We start from the raw sequence: 19,137 nt of genomic DNA on the forward strand, positions 1-19,137 counted from the left end.
GTGGAGCTATCTGTTGAAGATCGAGGTTAAATAATGGTGTAGAGAGGTAGTAGCTAGGTTGCTCAGGAGCCTGATTATGTCAGCTTGTACGAGTGAAATCCCGGATTCAATTGTTGTAAAGGTTTGATCCCTGGAACACCAGTGGTGGTAGCATTGCAGTAGATTAAAGAAAATAGCTTCCAGTGCTCAAAGATAAAATGTCTCACCCTGGCACATGGAGAGGAAGTTCAAAGGATCTAGAGATTAATTGACTAGGTGCCTCCCCCTACCATAATTGTACAGTGCTTTGTTGTGCAAGATGAGACAAAAAGGAGCCCTTCCCTTCCATATAACTGGATGTAGTTATGTACTCTTGCTGCCAATTTTAAATTAAATGGCCGTGGTTTTTTTCTTTGCACAAAGGCTTATTTTGTGGCCGCTATTGCAGAATAACAAACATATTAACGGGAAAAAATAAAGTCAAGAGATGAATAGAATAAAATAAAAAATCGAATTACAATGGGGTCAGAGTTGCCAGGCTTGTGCGTGCCTATGAGATTTGTAGCCCTGTAAGCACACGTAGTTTGTTGTCCTTCCCCGCACCTCCGATCAGCATGGTACGGTGCAAAAGAAGTTCAACATACAGGCACTCTTCTACTTACAAGCGAGTTAGATTCCAGAGATCTGTTCGTAAGTCGATTTGTTCGTAAGTCCAACTTTACTCCTGGCGATTCCAAGAAAATTGTACGGTATGTACACTAAACACAGGGAATGGCTTTAAAAGTAGTTTTTTCTCCTTCTGCTGATGTATATGCCACCACCGCCATCTATTGGGCGGCGGGTTGAACTTACTTCTCTCGGTCCGAACAGGCAACTGGACATGCGGACAGGTTTGTTTGTATCTCTGAAAGTTCTTAATTCGAATGTTCGTAAGGAGAAGAGTCCCTGAACACACGTACATATATACATGCATAACTACGCATCGTCGTGCCATCTGTCCCACCACAGTCGCATGCTGCCCACCCAGCGCCGGTCATGCTGATGGCGGCACACCCGTCATCCTCGGGCCACGGTGGCCCTCCAGGACCTCCGCACCCCCACCAGGGCCCCATGTCCCTTTCGGGCGTGCCCAGCATGTCCGTGTCATCCGGGGCACCCTACGCCTACATGACTCTGCAGCCGCAAGGTCAGGGTCTGTTTCGACGGTAACCTCGCTTTTTGTCTTGTATTTCGGCCTCTGTTAAATCATAAATCTAGTACAGTGATGAAAAACGGCTACATTGGGTTTTTAGCCCGTGGGCCAGAGCATAAATTGCTACCACCTAAGTTTTTCAAAACTTCAGTTGTACCCATGTAATTTTGTAAGGATAATAAGTGGATTATTTGAAAACCCACTCGATTGAAATAGTTATGACATAATGCAATGCTATTTGCCACATAAAACCATTAGAACCACTGAAGTCATGCCAGCTCAGTTGGTACCAAAGCAATGAAATAACTGATCTGGCCTCATGGACCAATTGAGAAATTCCATGGTTATGATTGTACTACAAGGATATTATAGTTCTGACAACAAATTAAACTTGTGTTTTGGGCCAAGAGATTGCATGCTACGGACCTTTATGAAGGCCACGCCTTTAGCACGCTGGTCGACATTGTTAGGCAACTATAAATGGTCTTGCTTCCTGTGAGTTTTGTGCTGGTTGCACATAAAGACCTTTTTGTACTTGTGTCCTGCTGCCACTTTGTTTCCCGTAGATTTTATTTTTCTGAAGTACCGCATTTGAAAATACCGATGTTGTGGCAAGTTACTGTTTTTCAATTACACTTTATACAGTATGTTTAAGAAGTGTTGCTATTATAAGTTTAGAATAACTGTCCAAAAGGATGTAGATTGTGGTATTCTGCTGATTTTCTGTTTCTCCCTCCCACCCCCCCCCCCCCTTTGACCTCATTTTAATGCAGCAGTGCAACATCCGCAGCAACAGATGCACTTTCCGCACCCAAGCAGCTGATTGGACCACGGCAGCCGACGCCCCTTCCAACAAAACAGCTGTTTGGCAGTGAACGCTATCGACTTTCCTGTGACCGACACTGACGTCTTCGGTAGACCCCAAAGCCAAGCAGCTGTTTGGCTGAGAGGAAAATCTGCTTCCCACCTTCCCTGACTACCACCGTCGTCATCTTTGCTTTTTGGAACAAGTTATACCTGCTACTTGTTTTACAGTGACAATTTTACAACGCACAGAAACACTGCGTTGGGATTCCTGTGCTGCTGGCCTACGGGTCGTTAAAGAGTGTGCAAAGCGAAAGACTGAAAATGCAGCGCTGAGCCTGCGTTGAAAGGAAACGCGGGTCCTCGTGACCGTGACCTGGACACAGAAAGCGAAGCGTAATTAATATTATTTCCACTGAGTTTAATTTCATTTCGTTGTGCTTGTCTATGCAGACTTGTTAAGCACCCCAACGGGTTCAGCGATCGGCAAAAAAAAGTCACTGTCCGGAGCTCGGCAAGCCACGATATCTCGCGAACACTTTGAGGTGGAAAGGAAATGGGATATAGAGACTGCAAAAGACAAGAGATTGTATTTTGAAATGTTGCACAGAACTGAGTTTGGAACGAATTCCTCAGATTGAACTGTTGTGCTTGGGGCAGCTGTTGCTTTTTCAGGACTTGTGTGAGTTCATCGTTATAAAAAAAAAGTTAAGAAATTCAAAACGATAATATGCAACAGCAACGAAAAAATTTCAACAAAAAGAAATGTGCAGCCTAACGGACTGTTTTTTTTTTGCTGCTGCAAGAGTGCAATGGGAACTTTCTACATGCCGCTCTTGTGATGAAACAAAATTTGAAGAGGAAAAAAACCCAACAACAAACGGGGCAGAGCGTGAGGACCGCGTGGCCTGGCCCCACGCGGGTGAATCGTGTCTTCCTGACGCCACTATGCAGACACTGCGAGCCGAGGCATGGGCCAATCCCTCGCCGAGCCACCTCAGTCCAACCACTTCCGCCGCAGGGCAGACTGCTGGCTCGCGTTTGTGGCACTGACGGGCGGGGCGTTGTTACACTTCACCACGAGGAATCGTTTGAGCTTTCCAGGACAAAAAAAAAAGATAAAACAAAAAAAATACAAAAAAAAGTTAATAATTTTAATAAGAATTCTTTGTAAAACAAAAAAATTCAAAAAAATAAAAAAAAGTTTATATCAAGCCTGTGTTCATGTTTATGTTGTGTACATGCATTGGATACTTGAGTTTTCTTTCTGATTGTTTTAAGCGACTGTTTTTTTTCTTGATTCATCGCAAAAATGACTCCCTTTTGGTCTTGTGTTTGCAAAATGATTGTGTATGCGGTGAAATGTGTGAGCCTCGTGTAACTTTCAACCAGTTTAAGACCAATTGTGTTGGTTTTTATTTAACCTGGTGGCCGCCCATTGGGATTTTTATTACACCCTACTAGATTCCCGTGTTAGAACAGGAACCATTCTTAAATTTAGCAAAATTATGAATTGCTTAAGCACCCCAATGTCAGACCCTCTTAATAAAGTCGTCACTCGGTGAGGGTTTCCCAAATACATGACATGGTACTTGTGGATAATATAGTTTGAGGTTCGAGTTTGTGGCACTTGAACATTAGGTGAATGTAGCCCTTTTAATTGTGCAGGCAGTATGTTAAAATATTATTGGTATTTACCTGATCCAATTCACGTATCTTTTGAGTTTTAGGGATCGATTTGAATTAATTGTTTTGAACTCATTCTCCACTAACCGTTAAAAGCCTTGTCCACTCATTGCATTTACATATTTCCCAGTTTTTGAACGTCTCTGCCCTTTTTATGTATTATTAATGTTAAAGGCACAGACAGAATTGCCATTGACCACACTAACAGCATATTTTTTTTATCTATTCAGATTGGGTGTGCTGTGTTACAGAATGGTGGGATTGGCGAACGCACCGGAGTAATTGCCACAAGCCTCGAGGAAATCTGAAGATGAGACAAGGGAGCCACTGCCGAAAAATCCTCTAGAAATAATACAAGTAAAACAAAGGGATTTCTTGGCACAGCAAGTGTGGACTCTATTCCATCTATTGCATTTGTATGTGGGATAGAGTGCTGCCCCTTAAAACATGTGTGTTTTATACAGCTGCTCCGGTTTCTCCCAGGTGGATACAAAATAATTGGCTAAAAACATCTCCCTGTGTATTGTAGATAGTGTAGTGTTGTGAGATGCATTTCTGCTGGAATGACACCACGGTGTATAAAAGCACTTTATTATAAAAGCACCTTATTATAAATGGCACCTGTTGGATTTTTTTCCCCCACAGAAAAAGCCAGGATGGAAGATGGGAAAAACGGAGTTTTCTGGACCTATCGAGGTCCACAAGGTCACCCATAGGATTGTCAGTTGGGTCACCTTGAAAGCCACGGTTAAAATATGATTGCATGGTGATGAATATTTTAAAACGAAACATGAGTTCATGTGCTGCTGCTTGAGCGTTGTGTTTGTCCTGCATCTCGTGCAAAAAAAAAGAATCGTGCTATGTGCATTGGTGAAACCTAAAGGGCGGGCAGATTTAAAATACACCTGAAGTTCTGGCATTGTGAACCTCACTAAACCAGCCACCGAGCAATGTATATCCAGATGTGGCCTGTTGTGCCACTTAACAGATTCGTTTTCTCACAAACAGAGAGAGATGACTTGTTTGAGTATTGGAACCGTGCATCCTGGGCCTTGATGCCAGTCGACCTTTACATTGGTGCGAATCCCGATCCCATGCATGGGTGTGTTTCCTCACCCTGGTCTACAAATCCCTTCGTGGTCTCGCCCCAGAATATTCTGCCACGCTTGTATCTTTCTGTGTGCCTTCTCGCCCCCTTCCGGTCTCAATAATTGCCGTCTCTCTTTCTCCTCGCACTCATTCCACGCTTTCGCTTTTTTTCGCTGGCTAGTTTCCTCTCTGCACTAAACTCCCTTATTTTCCCCGAGCTCACCCCAAACACCCCTTAATCTCTCCCCCTCATAACCACCACCGTTTTATTTCTTCATATTCTCATGGCTTTCACTCATTCCCCATTCATTCAATACATCATTTACTCTAATCAATTTTGCTTTCAGCAAATTCACGCATCACAGATTTCCTCCCCCATTGCTTCCTCATTTCATTCACCGCATCTCCACCATTACATGCATGTGTACTATTGTTCATTCTGTGTAAGGCGCCTTCAATAAGGCGCTATGTAAATTATTTTAAGATCAGATACATGTGGGCTATTCAAAATTGTCGACGGATGCTGCCATTCACTGTGAAATACTAAATGAAACATGCGCGTGAAGACGCAGAATGAATTGCAATTAGTTGACGAGAGACCAATCGCCCAGCACACAACCCAGATGGCGTATGCTGCATTTACAGAGCACTTGCACAGTGAGTGGCTAATGTGATATGAAGCTGAAAATCAACCAAGCAATGAATGGCCTGAACGGTTTCAAATGTGCCTTCAGTGCTCGATAATATATCGCTAAATTAAAAAGCACGGTTTTTGGATGCAGCAATTGTGACGAGTGAAAATTCTGGGATAATTTTTTTGATTTGTCGATAGTTTTTCATCCATGACTTGGCGAAGTCGGCATTTTTTTTAAAGATGCACACATATGCAAATACTTTTTACGCATTGTTTCTTTACAGAGACCAAGTACACACTAAAACAATTTTTTTGTTTTATTTACCTTCAGCATAGCGGTAAAAAATTTAAAATAAAATATACTTTTCTTAATCCCATTTAAATGGAATAAATAATCTTAAAAGTTAGCACAAAGGAGGTAACACTTTCTGTAAATCATAAACATTGTTTATAAAAATATAGGCTGATACATACTAATAATAAAATGAAAGTGGGCATAATTTTGTGTGTGTAAACTGTCTTCCATAGTCAAAAAGTTTTGAAAACTTTGTTTCCACGTGGGAAATGCCTTGTCCCTTGTACGTTAATATCACAGCGAGACGCTTGTACAATTTTGGTTAAAGTTCACGGTGCTACATTAACTTTTACGTTCTCAAAACGTTTTGACCCGTGTAAGAATGCTTGGGCAATTGACAATATGTATACACGTTGGGATTGGTAACAATGCCTTCAACGTGCGCGCAATGTTCACATGTACCGTATTTATGTAGTGTTGGTTGCTGCGTGTGCAAACCTTTTTTTCTTAATAACGTTTTGGTTTCAAAGTTCGTTAAAATTTTGCCCATAATCCACAAGTTCCGAAAGTACATGCTTTTATCATTATTGACGGGACTCCTCCCTTTTGTGTGTGCCCCGTGCGTTTATGAAACTGCTTGCCAACAGTACACGCTTAATGCTGCTTTGATTTGAAGGGACAGAAAAGTTTTCGGCGTCACTCGTACGTCCGTGCCATCCACAGAACCGCTGCCGATCGTGAAAACGATTGAAAATGTCGGGTCGCCCGCGGGGGAGGTTGCGCTGCAGTGCATCCCTTCTCTCGCCCTCGTTTCCTCTGGGTGCATTGGGCTCGCAACCCCGGGGGGGTGGTGGGGGGGGTCAATGAAAATCTGCGCACCGAGCCGAACGAAACCAACAACAACACTTGGAATATAAATAAATGTACATGGGTTTTTTTTTTGACTGTTTTAAAGGATTTAAGTGAATTCCAAGTGAAAGATAAACACGCTTACCCAACCGCCCCCCCCCCCCGCCTTCAAGGCCCTTATGCGCTCACGCTTTGTATTTAAAGCATTCAACTTCCAAAGAACTCGTTCAAATGTCGAAAAAAAGTAATTTGACTTTAAAATTACCCAGAGTGCTTATTGCAGGTTTGTGTTGAAGGCCCCCCAGCGTTTGGCCGTTGTCGTGGTCCAACCCTGACATTTCCAATCGTTAAATCGCAGCGTAAAGTGACTGAAGTTAAGAAATATAAATAGCTGGAAAGCGTCCTAAGATTTACCTTGTGCAGAATTCCGCATGGAATGAGTTGAAAACACCTGAAGCATTCACAAGCGTGACTTAACGCGGCAGTGGGGGGGGGGATAATAAAAAAAAACAGTTCTCTGCGTTAGCGATGAAATGGCATAATTCACCTCTGCGGCGGCGGGGGGGGGCGCGGGCGCTGTTTGAAGCGCTACATTGATTTGTAAGACCTTAATGCTTACAGTGACTACAATCAAAATAACGAAAAGACACGTTGGACAGCGACAATACTTAAATACGTCCCCACTGCATCAGTGCTGAGCAATGCCGCTGCATAATACGTAATCTATAAACTTAAGACTATACAAAGCATTTTTTTAATTGAGTTCGTATATTTTTTTCTTTTTAAATGTTTTCTTTTGTCTCTCTGTTTACAAGATATTTGTTAAAATATATTTTAATGGCAGTGCTTTGTAAAATGACGATGGTACACAATTTACTTTATTAAATAGGACGCGGTTGCACACCTCCAAATGAAATGAGCCTCTCATTGACTTGATCTACAACAGCACAAGTGAATAATGCTGATTTTTTTTCTTATATATTATCTAGAACAAAATTAAACAGTTACTCAGGACATAGCAAAAGAGAAGAAACGTGCTCGCTGTTGACATCGTAGCATGTGATCATGAAACCGATATTCCAACTTGGCAAATATCCAGACCCAACAATAAATCTGAAAGTAGCTTCATAACGGGAGTAGGTTTTTCTTAACCTTTTTATCCAATTCAACCTTTAGCAAAAAAAAATTGCCAACATTTCAACAGCCGCTGGAATTGTTTAAACACATGCAGGGTGTCCATAAAGGGATGCATTTTGAAATTATTCGAGATGGCGGTTTTCATGAGAATATAACGGCACGCGCGCACACACGAGCTTGATTCTCCTAAACGTCCGTGTCCGCCAGGCGCTGATGATTTTTTTGACGATGAGATTCTGAGATTGCATCTTTGAAGTTGAAAAACTTTTGTCGGTTGTGTTTTTTTTAAGGCCTCTGTTATCTACTCTTGCAGATCAGTCGAGCATTGCAGCATTTTGGCAAAAACGCCTTTACGTTTCGTATAACCACAGCACTCAATAACGCAGTCCTAAACTGCCGTGTGTAATTATTTAATCGTACATAATACCTTTATGGACATTGTGAATGTATAGCGGTTGTGTTTTTTTTTGCCCTGCCCATTAAGGTTGCTGGCCTGGCTGTTTGGATTACAGGAACGAAATCGAGAAACTACCACCGTGGACTTCGAGCAAGACACATGGTTCGGGTGAGTCCCACGTAATGCGGAGGAAAATAAATTGAAAGCAGCTAACACCCCATCTACTCTGCTCTGTTTCACACACACACGTTCCGACTTTACGTTTAATGAACACAGGTTACAGTACTTTCGTGACCTTAATACTGTTTAACAGGAGCAGCTTTAAACATTGAGGCAAAATGTTCATACATTCAGTATTTCCTATAAATACAGCATTGTATGGGTTACCCTTTTTTTTTAAAGGAAAACAAAAGTTAAAATTCACCGGTGATTCGATTGCATTAATTATACGGTTAGGTGGCGAATAACATTTAGTGGAGCCACGTTAAAAGTCTTTTGCGTTGGAATTTGTCACCTTGCACAAAATTCCGTGTGGTGTTGTCAAGGTTTTAATCGGTAATACTTTTCAAAATGTCAGTTTTTTTTTTATTCCCTACAAACTTTGAAATATTCCCGAGAACTTTGAGGTAACCAGTAATTGCGACTTTGCCTATGACGTCAATAGTTTATTTTTAAAATTACGAAATTATTTACGATCCTCTGATTTTCCTTTTGTTTTCGGACAACAAAGGATGGGCTTGAAAAGCACTTAAGCAAGCAAAGCTCAGGACTTCCTGCGATTTGGCCCAAGTCTGTTCTGCCTGGCTGCTCTGCAAGCTGGTGAGCGCTTTCACATTCAGGGTAAGTTAAGAGGCTATAAATGTGCAAAGGTTTTTTTATCTCACAAATCTGCGGAACATACATTTCTGGGACTGAACGCTTGACACAGTTAAAAGTGGAAACTCATCAGGACTGTGTATCCATGATCTGGCAATTAATGGCACACATTGCAGAGGAAGCGTCTAATTTGTATCTCTTTTTTAATCATGCTGTGTTTAAGGGGACATAACAACCTTGAGGCCCTTTATAGAAAATATCAGCATTTCTCTCACTCTTGGCTTATATAAGTGGTTATGGTATTTTTAACCCCATCTGACTAAACTGCCACCCCCTTCGGTTGTAAGTGCAGTTGCCTACAGCAACTGGCCAAAGCACAACTGCTGCTGCTACGTTTGCATTTTTTTTTACTTGGGAGTGTCTTGGTTGCACGAAGGACAAAAAAAACTGGGCAAAATAGACGGGCCAATGCAGAGAAGAGGCTGCGGCGCGTTAACGCGTGCACGTCTGTGTCATACGTTACCTGCCATCCTCCAAAACCTCCAGCACTTTTTGACCCTCCGGGCACACTGAGAAGGTATGTGCAAACAAATATCACTTTCACCGGGAGTGATTCCAAGAGAGCAATTTCCACGGTGGTTTGGTGAGATCGTTTCCGAGAAATCAGTACAAAAATCATGTAAAAAAAAATCCCGCTTTTTTTTTTGTTTTGTTTATTAATAGCACTGAGCCCAACTCCAGGCCAGTGTTCGCTTTGTGTTGAGTGAATGCTTCGTGAAAGTAAATAAGCCAATGAGAGTCGGGGGTTCCAAAAATAGCACGTTCTTTTAAAAAGCTTCGCTTGGCATCTGTCACCACACAGCACTGGTTACCCAGTGGCATCACACCACAGTACTTGTCAGTGGAACGCATCGCACCACGTATAATACTGGTCGCCTGGGGCACACATTACATGACGTTAGCACTGGTTACCAGGAGCCTTGCACCACATAGGACTGGTCGCCTTTGGCACTCGTCACCAGCAGCGTCACACCACACAGTACTTTTTGTCGGTGGCGCACATCACACGGTGCAGAAATTGTTGTGGGGAGGCGCAGGGCCGGTGACCAGCGGCGTTCCACGACGTTTTCCGTCGGCGGTGCACGTCACATCGCACGTTGGCCGCCTGTGGCGTGCGTCACACCACGTAGTATTGATTGTCCGTGGCGCGTGGCCGTCCCGGCGAGTGCGGCTCCGGCTCGCGCTGCGCCCGCGAGCTGTGGCGCCGCTGGAAGAGCTCGCGGAACCTGGCGGGGTCGAACGTGCGCAGGAAGGTGACGCCACCCTCCTTCCTCCGCTCCGACATGAACACCGTCGTCTGAGACACGCTCCGTTGCTGGGGGAACGCCCCCATGGCGGCGGCGGAGGCGGTGGCGGCGACAGCAGCAGCGGTGGTGGCGGCCGACGGCCGGGTGTGCAGTTGTGGCCGGCGCAGGTCGCCCTCCGAATTCCACCGTTGGGTGCGGGGCGCGCGCATGGGCGTCTGCATCGGGGTCTGGCTACGAACGCTGATCGCCTCTGTTGGGGGGGAGGGGTGGGGGGGAGGAGGGAACGGATTCGCGGGCAGGATTACAAGGGCAGCATCATCGCCGACGTTCAACGGACAAGGGCGGGGTCACAGGGTGTGGGGGTAAAGGGACTCATTTCACATGTTTCCATGTACACAACGTGGCGGGGAGGGGAAATCGGAACATTCTGTCGATATTTCTCCTGCAGCAGCGCCAGCAGCGCGCATTCATATCAATGCAAAACCATGCCTCTTCAGCTGACCGCAGCGTCCATTACAGCGACTCGATCACAGAAATGGAAGCATCACAAAGAGAAAGGCTGCAAGCAAAGCAACAACAACAAAAGGAAAGTGAGCAGCTGGAGAAGAAGCCTTTTTCGGTGGGGGGGGGGAGGGGTGGTTTGGGAGGACGACAGGCAGGCGCATGCACGTGCGGACTTACAAATAATCATTAGCTCCTAAGGGGAGGCTGGCATGAGCTTGTGAGTGGATTGGCAAGCGGTGGTTGGCATCGGACACGGGTGAGGCTTTAGTGCCTGCTTTGGCGACGCCTGCGGAGGGGCACAGCACACAACGAGTGGCCTCAGCAGGGCCTCGCGTTGCTCTCTCGCCCCCCCCCCCCCCCGCGCGTTGGGGTCGCGCGACGCGAGCGAGCGTCTCTTGTGCGAACCCGGGTGTTAGTGCCAGAGACAGGCAGAGGGAAAGAAGGGGGTTAGTGCAAACGGGACTTGCGTGAGAGGGGGGTGGCGCCCGGTTCGGTGGTGCGTCGCACTCGGATCCCAGTTGTCGCAGCTCTGTTGGGGTTTGTTTTGCTGCTGCTGTTGTTATTGTTAACCCGAGTGTCGTCTCACCGCGGAATTAATGCGAGCAAATCGTGGCAGATTATGCCTCCTCCGGGGCACAAACACCTCGCATCCATCTCTCCCGCTTGAGCAGGGCTCACTTTGTGCCGTCATCTCAAACCCAAATACATTGAACGTTTTATTTATTTTCTGGTTGCACATGCTTCCTTTTAATTTGTTTTGGAATTTTTGTCAGGTCCCATCATAATGAGTGGCAGGCCTCGTGCCCGATCCCCTCGCCCTGGGAACTGATGAGGGATTCTACCTGCAGTTGGCACGAGTGTCCACGTCCTGACTCTCACTAATATTTTCCCCTTCCCTGCCCCCCCCCCATCCTTCAGAAGTGACTTGGACACGAGCTTCTGGTCCCCGCACATGGATTGCCCCTCTGACTTAAATATATAAAATCGCAAATGCCACTGGCGGAAACAACTTTTTTTAATTAGTACCCGATCGTGGTGCTCTTGACATGATGGCAGTTAAGAAATGACTGCTCGCCATGCTTGCTGGATCCTGAAAAGGTGCCCATATCCCCCAGATTGATACCTTCACGTTTTCGAGCTTCGAACCCCGGAGAAACCAGGCGAGTTAAACCCAGCCATGTTCTCGCCCACGCACACCACAGCCCATTGCCTGGCTCTAGTCTGGCTATACAGTCCTTTGGTCCTGTAACCCAGCAATGACCCAGAACTGGTACACAAGTCATGAGTTGGCAATACAATCACCCATTATGCAACCACCTTTTTTACTTTTTCCATTTTGCCAACGCTGGGCATCGGTCTGAAAAACCAAAGGAGAATTCGGGTTGCCAGAATGAATGCGACAGTGGCATTCTGTTGGTAGAAAACTACACAATGCCACTGTGTCCGTCACCGGCATTCTAGATCCCCGTCAGCCTTGTCGCCCAGCGTGATTCACCTCCATAGTCGGGTTTTCCCGGGGAATTTGCGTAAATGTTAGACCTTGGGAGCCGACGCGGCAAGCGACGGTGGCAGCGAGCGGCAGTGGGGGGGGGCCCTCACCTTGCGCGCGTGCCACGTAGCGCGACAGCGTGACGCTGTCCCCGATGCCGCCGGACTCCAGCGGAATGGGCTCGGTCTGGAAGCGCTCCAGCATGGCCGCCACGCTGGGGAAGCAGAGGTGCTGCACGCGGCAGCAGCCGTTGTCGCTCACGGACAGCCGCAGGTGCTGGGGTGGTTGTGAGAGTGGGGGGGTGGTGGCGGAGACGCAAGGGGGAACGGGACAGAAGGAGCAGACGGTTCAAGTGAGCGCCATGGAAGGAGCGAGCATGCTCTGGTGGTGGGCACGCGGGGAAAGAAAAAAATTCGAGCAAGTGGCATCGCCGAGCTAAATTGGTAAACGTCTGCAGCCTACAATTTAATTTTGCACGTAGGTGGAAAGAGATCGAGGAAGGCATTTTCGGTTCAAGCGTTCTTCACTGTCGAGTGTGCGTTTTCAAACCTGCTAGCAGTGTGCTCGCTGTGATTGGGAGTCGCTTGAAATTCGAGCACTGTGTTGTCAATAATCACATCCCTGCTACATTAGCGATTCCTGGTATCGGCGAACAAGAAACCATTCAATGGACCGTGCTGACCGCAGGAGTTGAACTTGCTGTTTGCCACCCCCTGCCCCCCACCCCCTGCCCCCCTACCACGCCGAGCTTGAGCAAACCTCGTCGGTGATGGCTTATTATTGTCACCATCTCATATTAAAAAGAACAAACCCTCACCAACCTTGGCACGGCCCTGGTAGTTGAAGGTGAGCACATACTCCCCGCGCCGCGTCTCGCTCTCGCGCACCAGGAAGAGGCCGTGCCGCTCCTCCCCGCCCGTGAGCACCAGCTGTACCGCCTTGAGGCGTGACAGCGTGCCGTGGAACCACGGGCACTCCGACAGTGGCCCGTTGCAGTCCTGGGCGCCTGCGGTGACACGGGGGGAGAGAGGGTGGGGGGTGGACAACGCAACGGGCATCTCTGTGAGCGGACGGGGCGAGAGAGATTACGCCCATTGCAAGAGATGGAGGCGGAGGGGGGAGGCCCGATTACCGCTGTCGAGTGCACAGGCGGTGCAATTACGCTGGGGTCCACAGGCCGGAGGGACCCAGGTGACGGGTTATGAAGAAATGCAACATTGGACGAAGAGGGGGGGGGGGGCGCTTGCGCCTACCAAGCTGTGCCAACGGCGATGAGACCCACGTGTGGGGGGGGGGGGGTAGGGGGGCCTGTGGCACCCGTGTGGGTGATTAGCACGGGGAAAAGTGACACCCGTGTCGCCTAACGCAACCCCGTGCCAGTTTCCGCGTACGCTGCTCCCTCCTGCGATCTACGTTGCGTCACGACGTGCCGTGGGGGAGGGAGTCTCTGGGACCCGGGTCGGTGGCTTCGTGGGGGGGGGAGGTACCCGCTTCACGAGCTTCTAGATTTTCACGTTTCCAAGTAAAACGAACGAACAGGTGCAGACTGTCTGAACTCATGTAATGTGGGCAGTGTGTTTTTATTACAATTTAATTTTTCCATTTAAAAGCCAGCCCCAATTCAATGCACGCAGCAGGCGTTTTGTGGGTTGCCAGACATTGGCTGATTAGTCATCGCGCTGAGTAACCTTCACACCAGGTTGCGGGGCCCTTTGCCACTCTCGTAAGCCTGAAAAAAAGGCCTCTCCGCGAGTCTCCTCCCCTTACCAACCGTCGCTTTTTCTTCGGCCACCCTTCCGTCACCCATCCCACAATGGCACAAAACCTACAGTGTTGTGGATTTTCTTCAAACCCCCTGCCCATCTGCGAGATGATCGCTCGCGCAACTCTTTGCAGCGCTTTCGTAGCCGCAGCGAATACCTCTCCCCCACCCCCCACCACCACGCGACACGTGTGCGTTTGTCGCGTGGGTCTGTCTGGCAAGGATTTTAAATTTAAGGTCAGATCTTCGCCGTCGTGTTTGACAGGCCGGGTGGGTGCCCTAAGGTAGCGTCGCCTCGTTTGCGACACTCCCGTGCGTGACGCAACACCACGGGCGTTCGCCGGGAAACGCGATAAGAATCCGACACGTACGTCCGTTCCTTATCACCTTCGCATTTTGAATCCAGAAGCGATTGCGGAACATCGCCGCCGCAGGGCCTGGCGTGGGCGTTTGTAAATGTGTGCTTCGGGTTTTGATCATCTGCACGTTTCTGCTGTTAAAAAAAAAGATTTTCCGGAGCTGCGTGCCAACGCCATAGGCAATCGTGCACCGGCTATAGAATGTATTACTTCAATGAATGTTTTATCCACAGTGGGATCGTTGTCTTCATCGGCCTGCGAGATACCGGCACATGGAGGCCGAACGTTTTGTGTTCCAGCATAAATATTGTGGATGTTGTGACCAGGGCAGCATATGCTCACCTCCGAAAAAAGGAATTGCGATCTGCCTATAAGAGCCAGTACAGCAAGTAGGCTAGACAGTTTTCTTTTTGTCACCCCAAGTCCCTCTCACGCGCACAAGATAGGTACTGAGATTCAGAGATGGTTCATGAATAACCATATTATCGCTGTATCATCATCGTCACTTTTCATCAGTACGTTATCGAGCGAAGAGAGGTGACAGCTTTTAAAGTGACCCCTGAGATAAAACAAGAGTTAATGGCCCGTAAAAAAAGGCATGTCACAGAGTTTTGTTTTGAATCGTTCAGTTCTGAAAGCTGCTCTTGGGGTTTTTTCCACCCCTCTCTCTTGATGGCGGTTCGAGCGACGATCAGGGGAAATTCCACTAGCAGTGGCGCTCGGAGAATTCTCCCACGTCAAGCCGCGCGGGCGGCACGCACGATTGTCACACGGGACCGAGGGGGGGGAGTCGCAACGCAGAGGCTCGTGATCTCGGGTTCGTTCTTTGTCATTTTTCCACCCATCGCTCACTTCCCTCCTTGGTCACAAGTGCTCAGAGAACGTTGCTGGAAGCCCGGACGTTACGGTTTCTTCTCGGTTCCTCTGCCGCTTATTTATTGTCAAATAATTTTAATGGCAACGTGAATAAACGGTCATTCATTTTGCCAATAGAGGACTGCAAAGCTTGGGCAATTGGCAGCGCCGGCTCACCGCCTGGCTGCTGCCTTGCAGCTCATCAGTGGTTTCTTGGCGATTGCGAGATGTGATTTGCATGAATGATGACGGAGTTATTTAAATATAAAACGAAAACATTAAACATTTCCACGAACTTGCTGCTTGGCCAGAACTCTTTTCGACTTAATGTCTGTCAGCCCAAGGGTTCAATGCCAAAATAAATAGAACGCTAAACAATAGGGTTTGTACAAACACAAAAATAAACATGAGCGGTTCGGGAAAACATCAAGTTAATTTCGCTGTAATTCCGCTCTGGTTTGTACCTTTACCCAACCATCATCCTCCTGGGCTTGAAAGCCGCCCCCTGTGTTGCTCATGAGTTGAATGATCTGCACGCATCTGTATTCCCTGAGCGTTATTGATGAATGTCTGCTGAAGCTAGTAAGCGAGCATCCCGTGTCTGACTGAGTGACAAAGTCAATGAATAAATGAGCGAATTAATGGGCGACAGTAAAGCAAATATTAGTGAGTGAGTGATTGAGTGAGCGAACGGGTAAGCGACCATATGAGAAAGTGAATGAATGAGTGAGCGGGTGACGGAAGGAAGAAGCAACAGTGATTGAGAGTCATTGAGTGAGCGGGTGATTGAACGAATTAAGCATTCGCACAAGAGAGCGAGTAACACATTTTAGGGTGACTGGAGGGTGACTGCAACTACGCAAGCTAGTGACTGAGGGAGCAAACAAGTGTGCGAGCGACGTGCGGGTGAGCAAGCGTGCGAGCGTCGCGCGGGCCGGTGCACTCGCCTGTCGCCATGCTCGTGTCCATCGCGCCGGAGGCGATCATGGGTAGGAAGTGCGTGGGCTCGGGGCCCTGGCCGTGCACGGGCGCCCGGGGTGGCACCTCCGGTGGGGCGCCGTCCACGAGGCAAAAACGGGAGCCGCCGCCGTCCCCGTCGAGGCTGCGCGGACGGGCCGTCCTGTGGCTCCCGGAGCCACCTGAGCGAGAGGCACACGGCGGAGAACAACGCGGTGACGGGACCGTCCCTCCGACGGGAGGGCGTTAGACATCGCCGGCAACGAGGTGGGCTTTGTATCCTAAGCGAGGGATTCTCCAAGCTCGCAACACTGACCCCCCCCCCCCCCCCCGGCTAAATGGTCGCTCTTAAATACCACTCTTGAAATTCGACCAAATCGAAGCGATGTGTTCAATGAAACAAATCCACATCGCAACAAAAATACGCATCTACGCGTTAAAAGAATACTGAAGGGTTGGGACGTTCGCTCGACCTTAACTGTATTAACTATACATGGTGGCGCATTAAACCCGCGCACGGTTCACCCCGCTTTGTGCCGGAAAAAAAAACGACGAGAGCTGCGCTCTGTGGGTGGAAGTTTTGAAGCGTTTACAAAAACCCCGGCCGTTTTACCTGGAAAAACCCCCGGTTTTGAAACTCGGCCAGCGGCGACCGAATGGCAAACAAAAGCCCGCTGCCTAGAATCGATAGGGCCAGCGAGAGCCTTTCTCAGAAGTGCCATTTAAAATGCTATTTTAACCCATTCCGGCAGCCTGAAAGCGCAAGTTGAGCGGCAGAGCTGAGTTTCGTCCCGCCCCCCCCCCACTCCGCCCGCCCGCCCTCCTCCCTCGTGGTACAAGTTGCTCGTTGATCAAACGGGAAGCGAGGGAGGCGAGGGCCTCGGTATCGCCCGCGTGCCCCCCCCCCCCCCCCGTGTGTTTTTTCGCGCCGCGGATTCTGCGACGTCGCGTTGCCTCGCTGTAGTTCCTCGCCGTGGCGCTCGCACGTGGCTCACGGGGGAGGTGGCTGAAAGGGACACGCGAGCGTCACTGGCCACCGCAACCTAGCACTTGGCTTGACGTTGAGAAATATTTAATCACTTTTTGATAAAAAATCTAAACCGATGTCAAGGTTTCGGTAGTTTGTGTTTTCCCCCGGAATACTTAGAAAAGCCACTTAATAACGCTTACGCTCCTGACGTTCAGGTGAACTGTTGGAAACCCGCTTGCTATGCTGCCTGGCTCGTTATACGAAGGGAAACCTGGTTTCCTCAATCTGAGGCCCCGTAAACTTAAGGGTTCGCGATGTTTGTACTAGCCATGTAACGATCGTGGATAATAATCAGGACGGTGACTTGAGTTTTATCCAACATTCAATCGCGCGCACCGGGCATCGTATATTATTTAACAACTCGCTCGCACCGTGGTAATACCGTGCGCTATTACGTTGAGGCTAATCGTGCGAGAAAAAAAACAACCCGAACGAGTGAAACGGACCAAAAACGAGAAACGCAACGATCGACGCGGTAACATTCTCGGGTAGAATCTCCTTCCCGAACAAACAAGCAAATGGAATCGCCGGGGCAGGTGGCGGTGGTGCGACCCGTTTGCGCATCGGTTGCGCACCTTGCGTCGATGCGCTCATGTCGGACGAGATTCTGTGGATGGAGTTGTCGGAGGGCGAACTCCCGAGCGCCTGCAGCCTCGTGCCCTCGTTCCTGAGCAGGGGGAGACACGGCGGAGGGGGACGGTGAGACACGCCGACCCCGGGGGGGGTCATAGCAAACCCCCCCCCCCCCCGCTGCTTGCTTCATTCCTTCGTTCGTAATTTGTTTACAACACGATCAGCATATTAAATGATCTTGACGGTCCGCATGGTGAAATGCGAAACAGTTTGTTCAATATAATTAAAACAAAAAAATTACAAAACGAAATAATAATTAATACAAATCATCAGCAAGAACACATGGCACACGCACATGCTAGGGGTTGTGATGCGATACTTTTAACTGGATGCGGGGCAAAGGCGGTAGCGCAGTGCTTAGTGTGCTGCGGTAAGAACCCACAACCTGAGATCTATTCCTATCGACTGCGAACAAACAACAATGTTCCACCACCACCACTGAGCGCTGACTAGCTTAGCAAAGTGCGGTTGTAGCAATTCTTTGATTGACGTGCCACAATGAGGCCCTCCCTGATCCAGCAGTGGATTGACAAAGTGCTGCGAGTGGCGTCAGTGATTTTCGCCGTGAGCTGCGTGTAACATTACCCCCCGGCGTTAGCACCAAAAAATGGGTTTTTAAATTGCGAGGCAGCTGCTTCGGAGGATGTTTGTTCTACCCCGCCACCCCCCCTGGATGTTCGCACGGTGACTCGTAAAACCAGACTTTGCACCAAATCCAAGCTGCCCTTTCCAAGCAATTTACAAACGTAAACGCCCTCAAGCAGTGAGTCACAACGACGGTGTGGGGCCGTGCGACGCCGCTCGCACATTTTGGAAGAGACACTGCAGGGGTAGAATGGGGTGTTTGGGTGGGAGTCGGAGAGGGACAGCAGTTGTCGAGTGAAGGCCGGGTGGCGTTCAACTCGGGGGGGGGGGGGGGCTGGTGGGGGTGTTGGGGTGCCTGACGGGGCCCATGGGGCCACGTGGTCCGGAGCCACTGGCGCCTCTCCAGAAAGCGGCAGTCGTGGTTTTTCGTGGCGGGGCTGAAATCCCACGTGCGGTTCCAGTGACCCCATGTAAAAAAGTGGCCGAATTTTTGTTGGCACAGCGTAGCAACGTGGCTGTTGTTGTTGTCGTCGTTGCTCCTGATGTTTTGTTTTGTTGTTCGTGGTTATGATGATGATGTTCCTAATGTTGCCGTTTATTATTGGATAAAAGTCTCAAGTCGCGGTTGGATTGGGCAACGCTTGTCAAACGCAACAATAAAAAATCCAGCAGGGTAAATCGGTGAGAAAGTAAAAAGAAATTCTCACGAATTTAGTTTGGCAGACTGAAATTAAATGAAATGCGCTGAGAGTTCATGCTAAGTCACCTATCCCTTTGC

The 19,137-nt window shown here is 48.4% G+C and overlaps 2 protein-coding genes across 12 annotated transcripts in view; one reads left to right on the forward strand and one right to left on the reverse strand.

Moving 5' to 3' along the window:
• The window catches only part of LOC144719401 (ataxin-2-like protein), a 31,023-nt gene extending 27,834 nt beyond the window's left edge, over window positions 1–3,189 (forward strand). For 4 of the 8 annotated variants that reach the window (XM_078595272.1, XM_078595274.1, XM_078595273.1 and 1 more), the window contains exons 21-23: window positions 988–1,184; window positions 1,738–1,782; window positions 1,945–3,189. In XM_078595272.1, the coding sequence (XP_078451398.1) occupies window positions 988–1,184; window positions 1,738–1,782; window positions 1,945–2,077 (375 nt within the window). In that variant the 3' untranslated portion in view covers window positions 2,078–3,189. The remainder of the gene's footprint in view (window positions 1–987; window positions 1,185–1,737; window positions 1,783–1,944) is intronic. The other 4 variants (XM_078595280.1, XM_078595277.1, XM_078595278.1 and 1 more) reach the window with 4 other exon arrangements.
• A 2,497-nt stretch (window positions 3,190–5,686) lies between these two features.
• The window catches only part of LOC144719402 (SH2B adapter protein 1-like), a 98,485-nt gene continuing 85,034 nt past the window's right edge, over window positions 5,687–19,137 (reverse strand). For all 4 annotated transcript variants that reach the window (XM_078595282.1, XM_078595283.1, XM_078595284.1 and 1 more), the window contains exons 5-9: window positions 17,717–17,808; window positions 16,102–16,293; window positions 13,000–13,184; window positions 12,289–12,454; window positions 5,687–10,435 (exon numbers count right to left, since the gene is read on the reverse strand). In XM_078595282.1, coding sequence (XP_078451408.1) covers window positions 10,056–10,435; window positions 12,289–12,454; window positions 13,000–13,184; window positions 16,102–16,293; window positions 17,717–17,808 — 1,015 coding nt within the window. In that variant the 3' untranslated portion in view covers window positions 5,687–10,055. The remainder of the gene's footprint in view (window positions 10,436–12,288; window positions 12,455–12,999; window positions 13,185–16,101; window positions 16,294–17,716; window positions 17,809–19,137) is intronic.

This window comes from Lampetra planeri, chromosome 6 (assembly GCF_965212315.1).
Source record: "Lampetra planeri chromosome 6, kcLamPlan1.2.h2, whole genome shotgun sequence".
NCBI classification, from domain to species: Eukaryota; Metazoa; Chordata; class Hyperoartia; order Petromyzontiformes; family Petromyzontidae; genus Lampetra; species Lampetra planeri.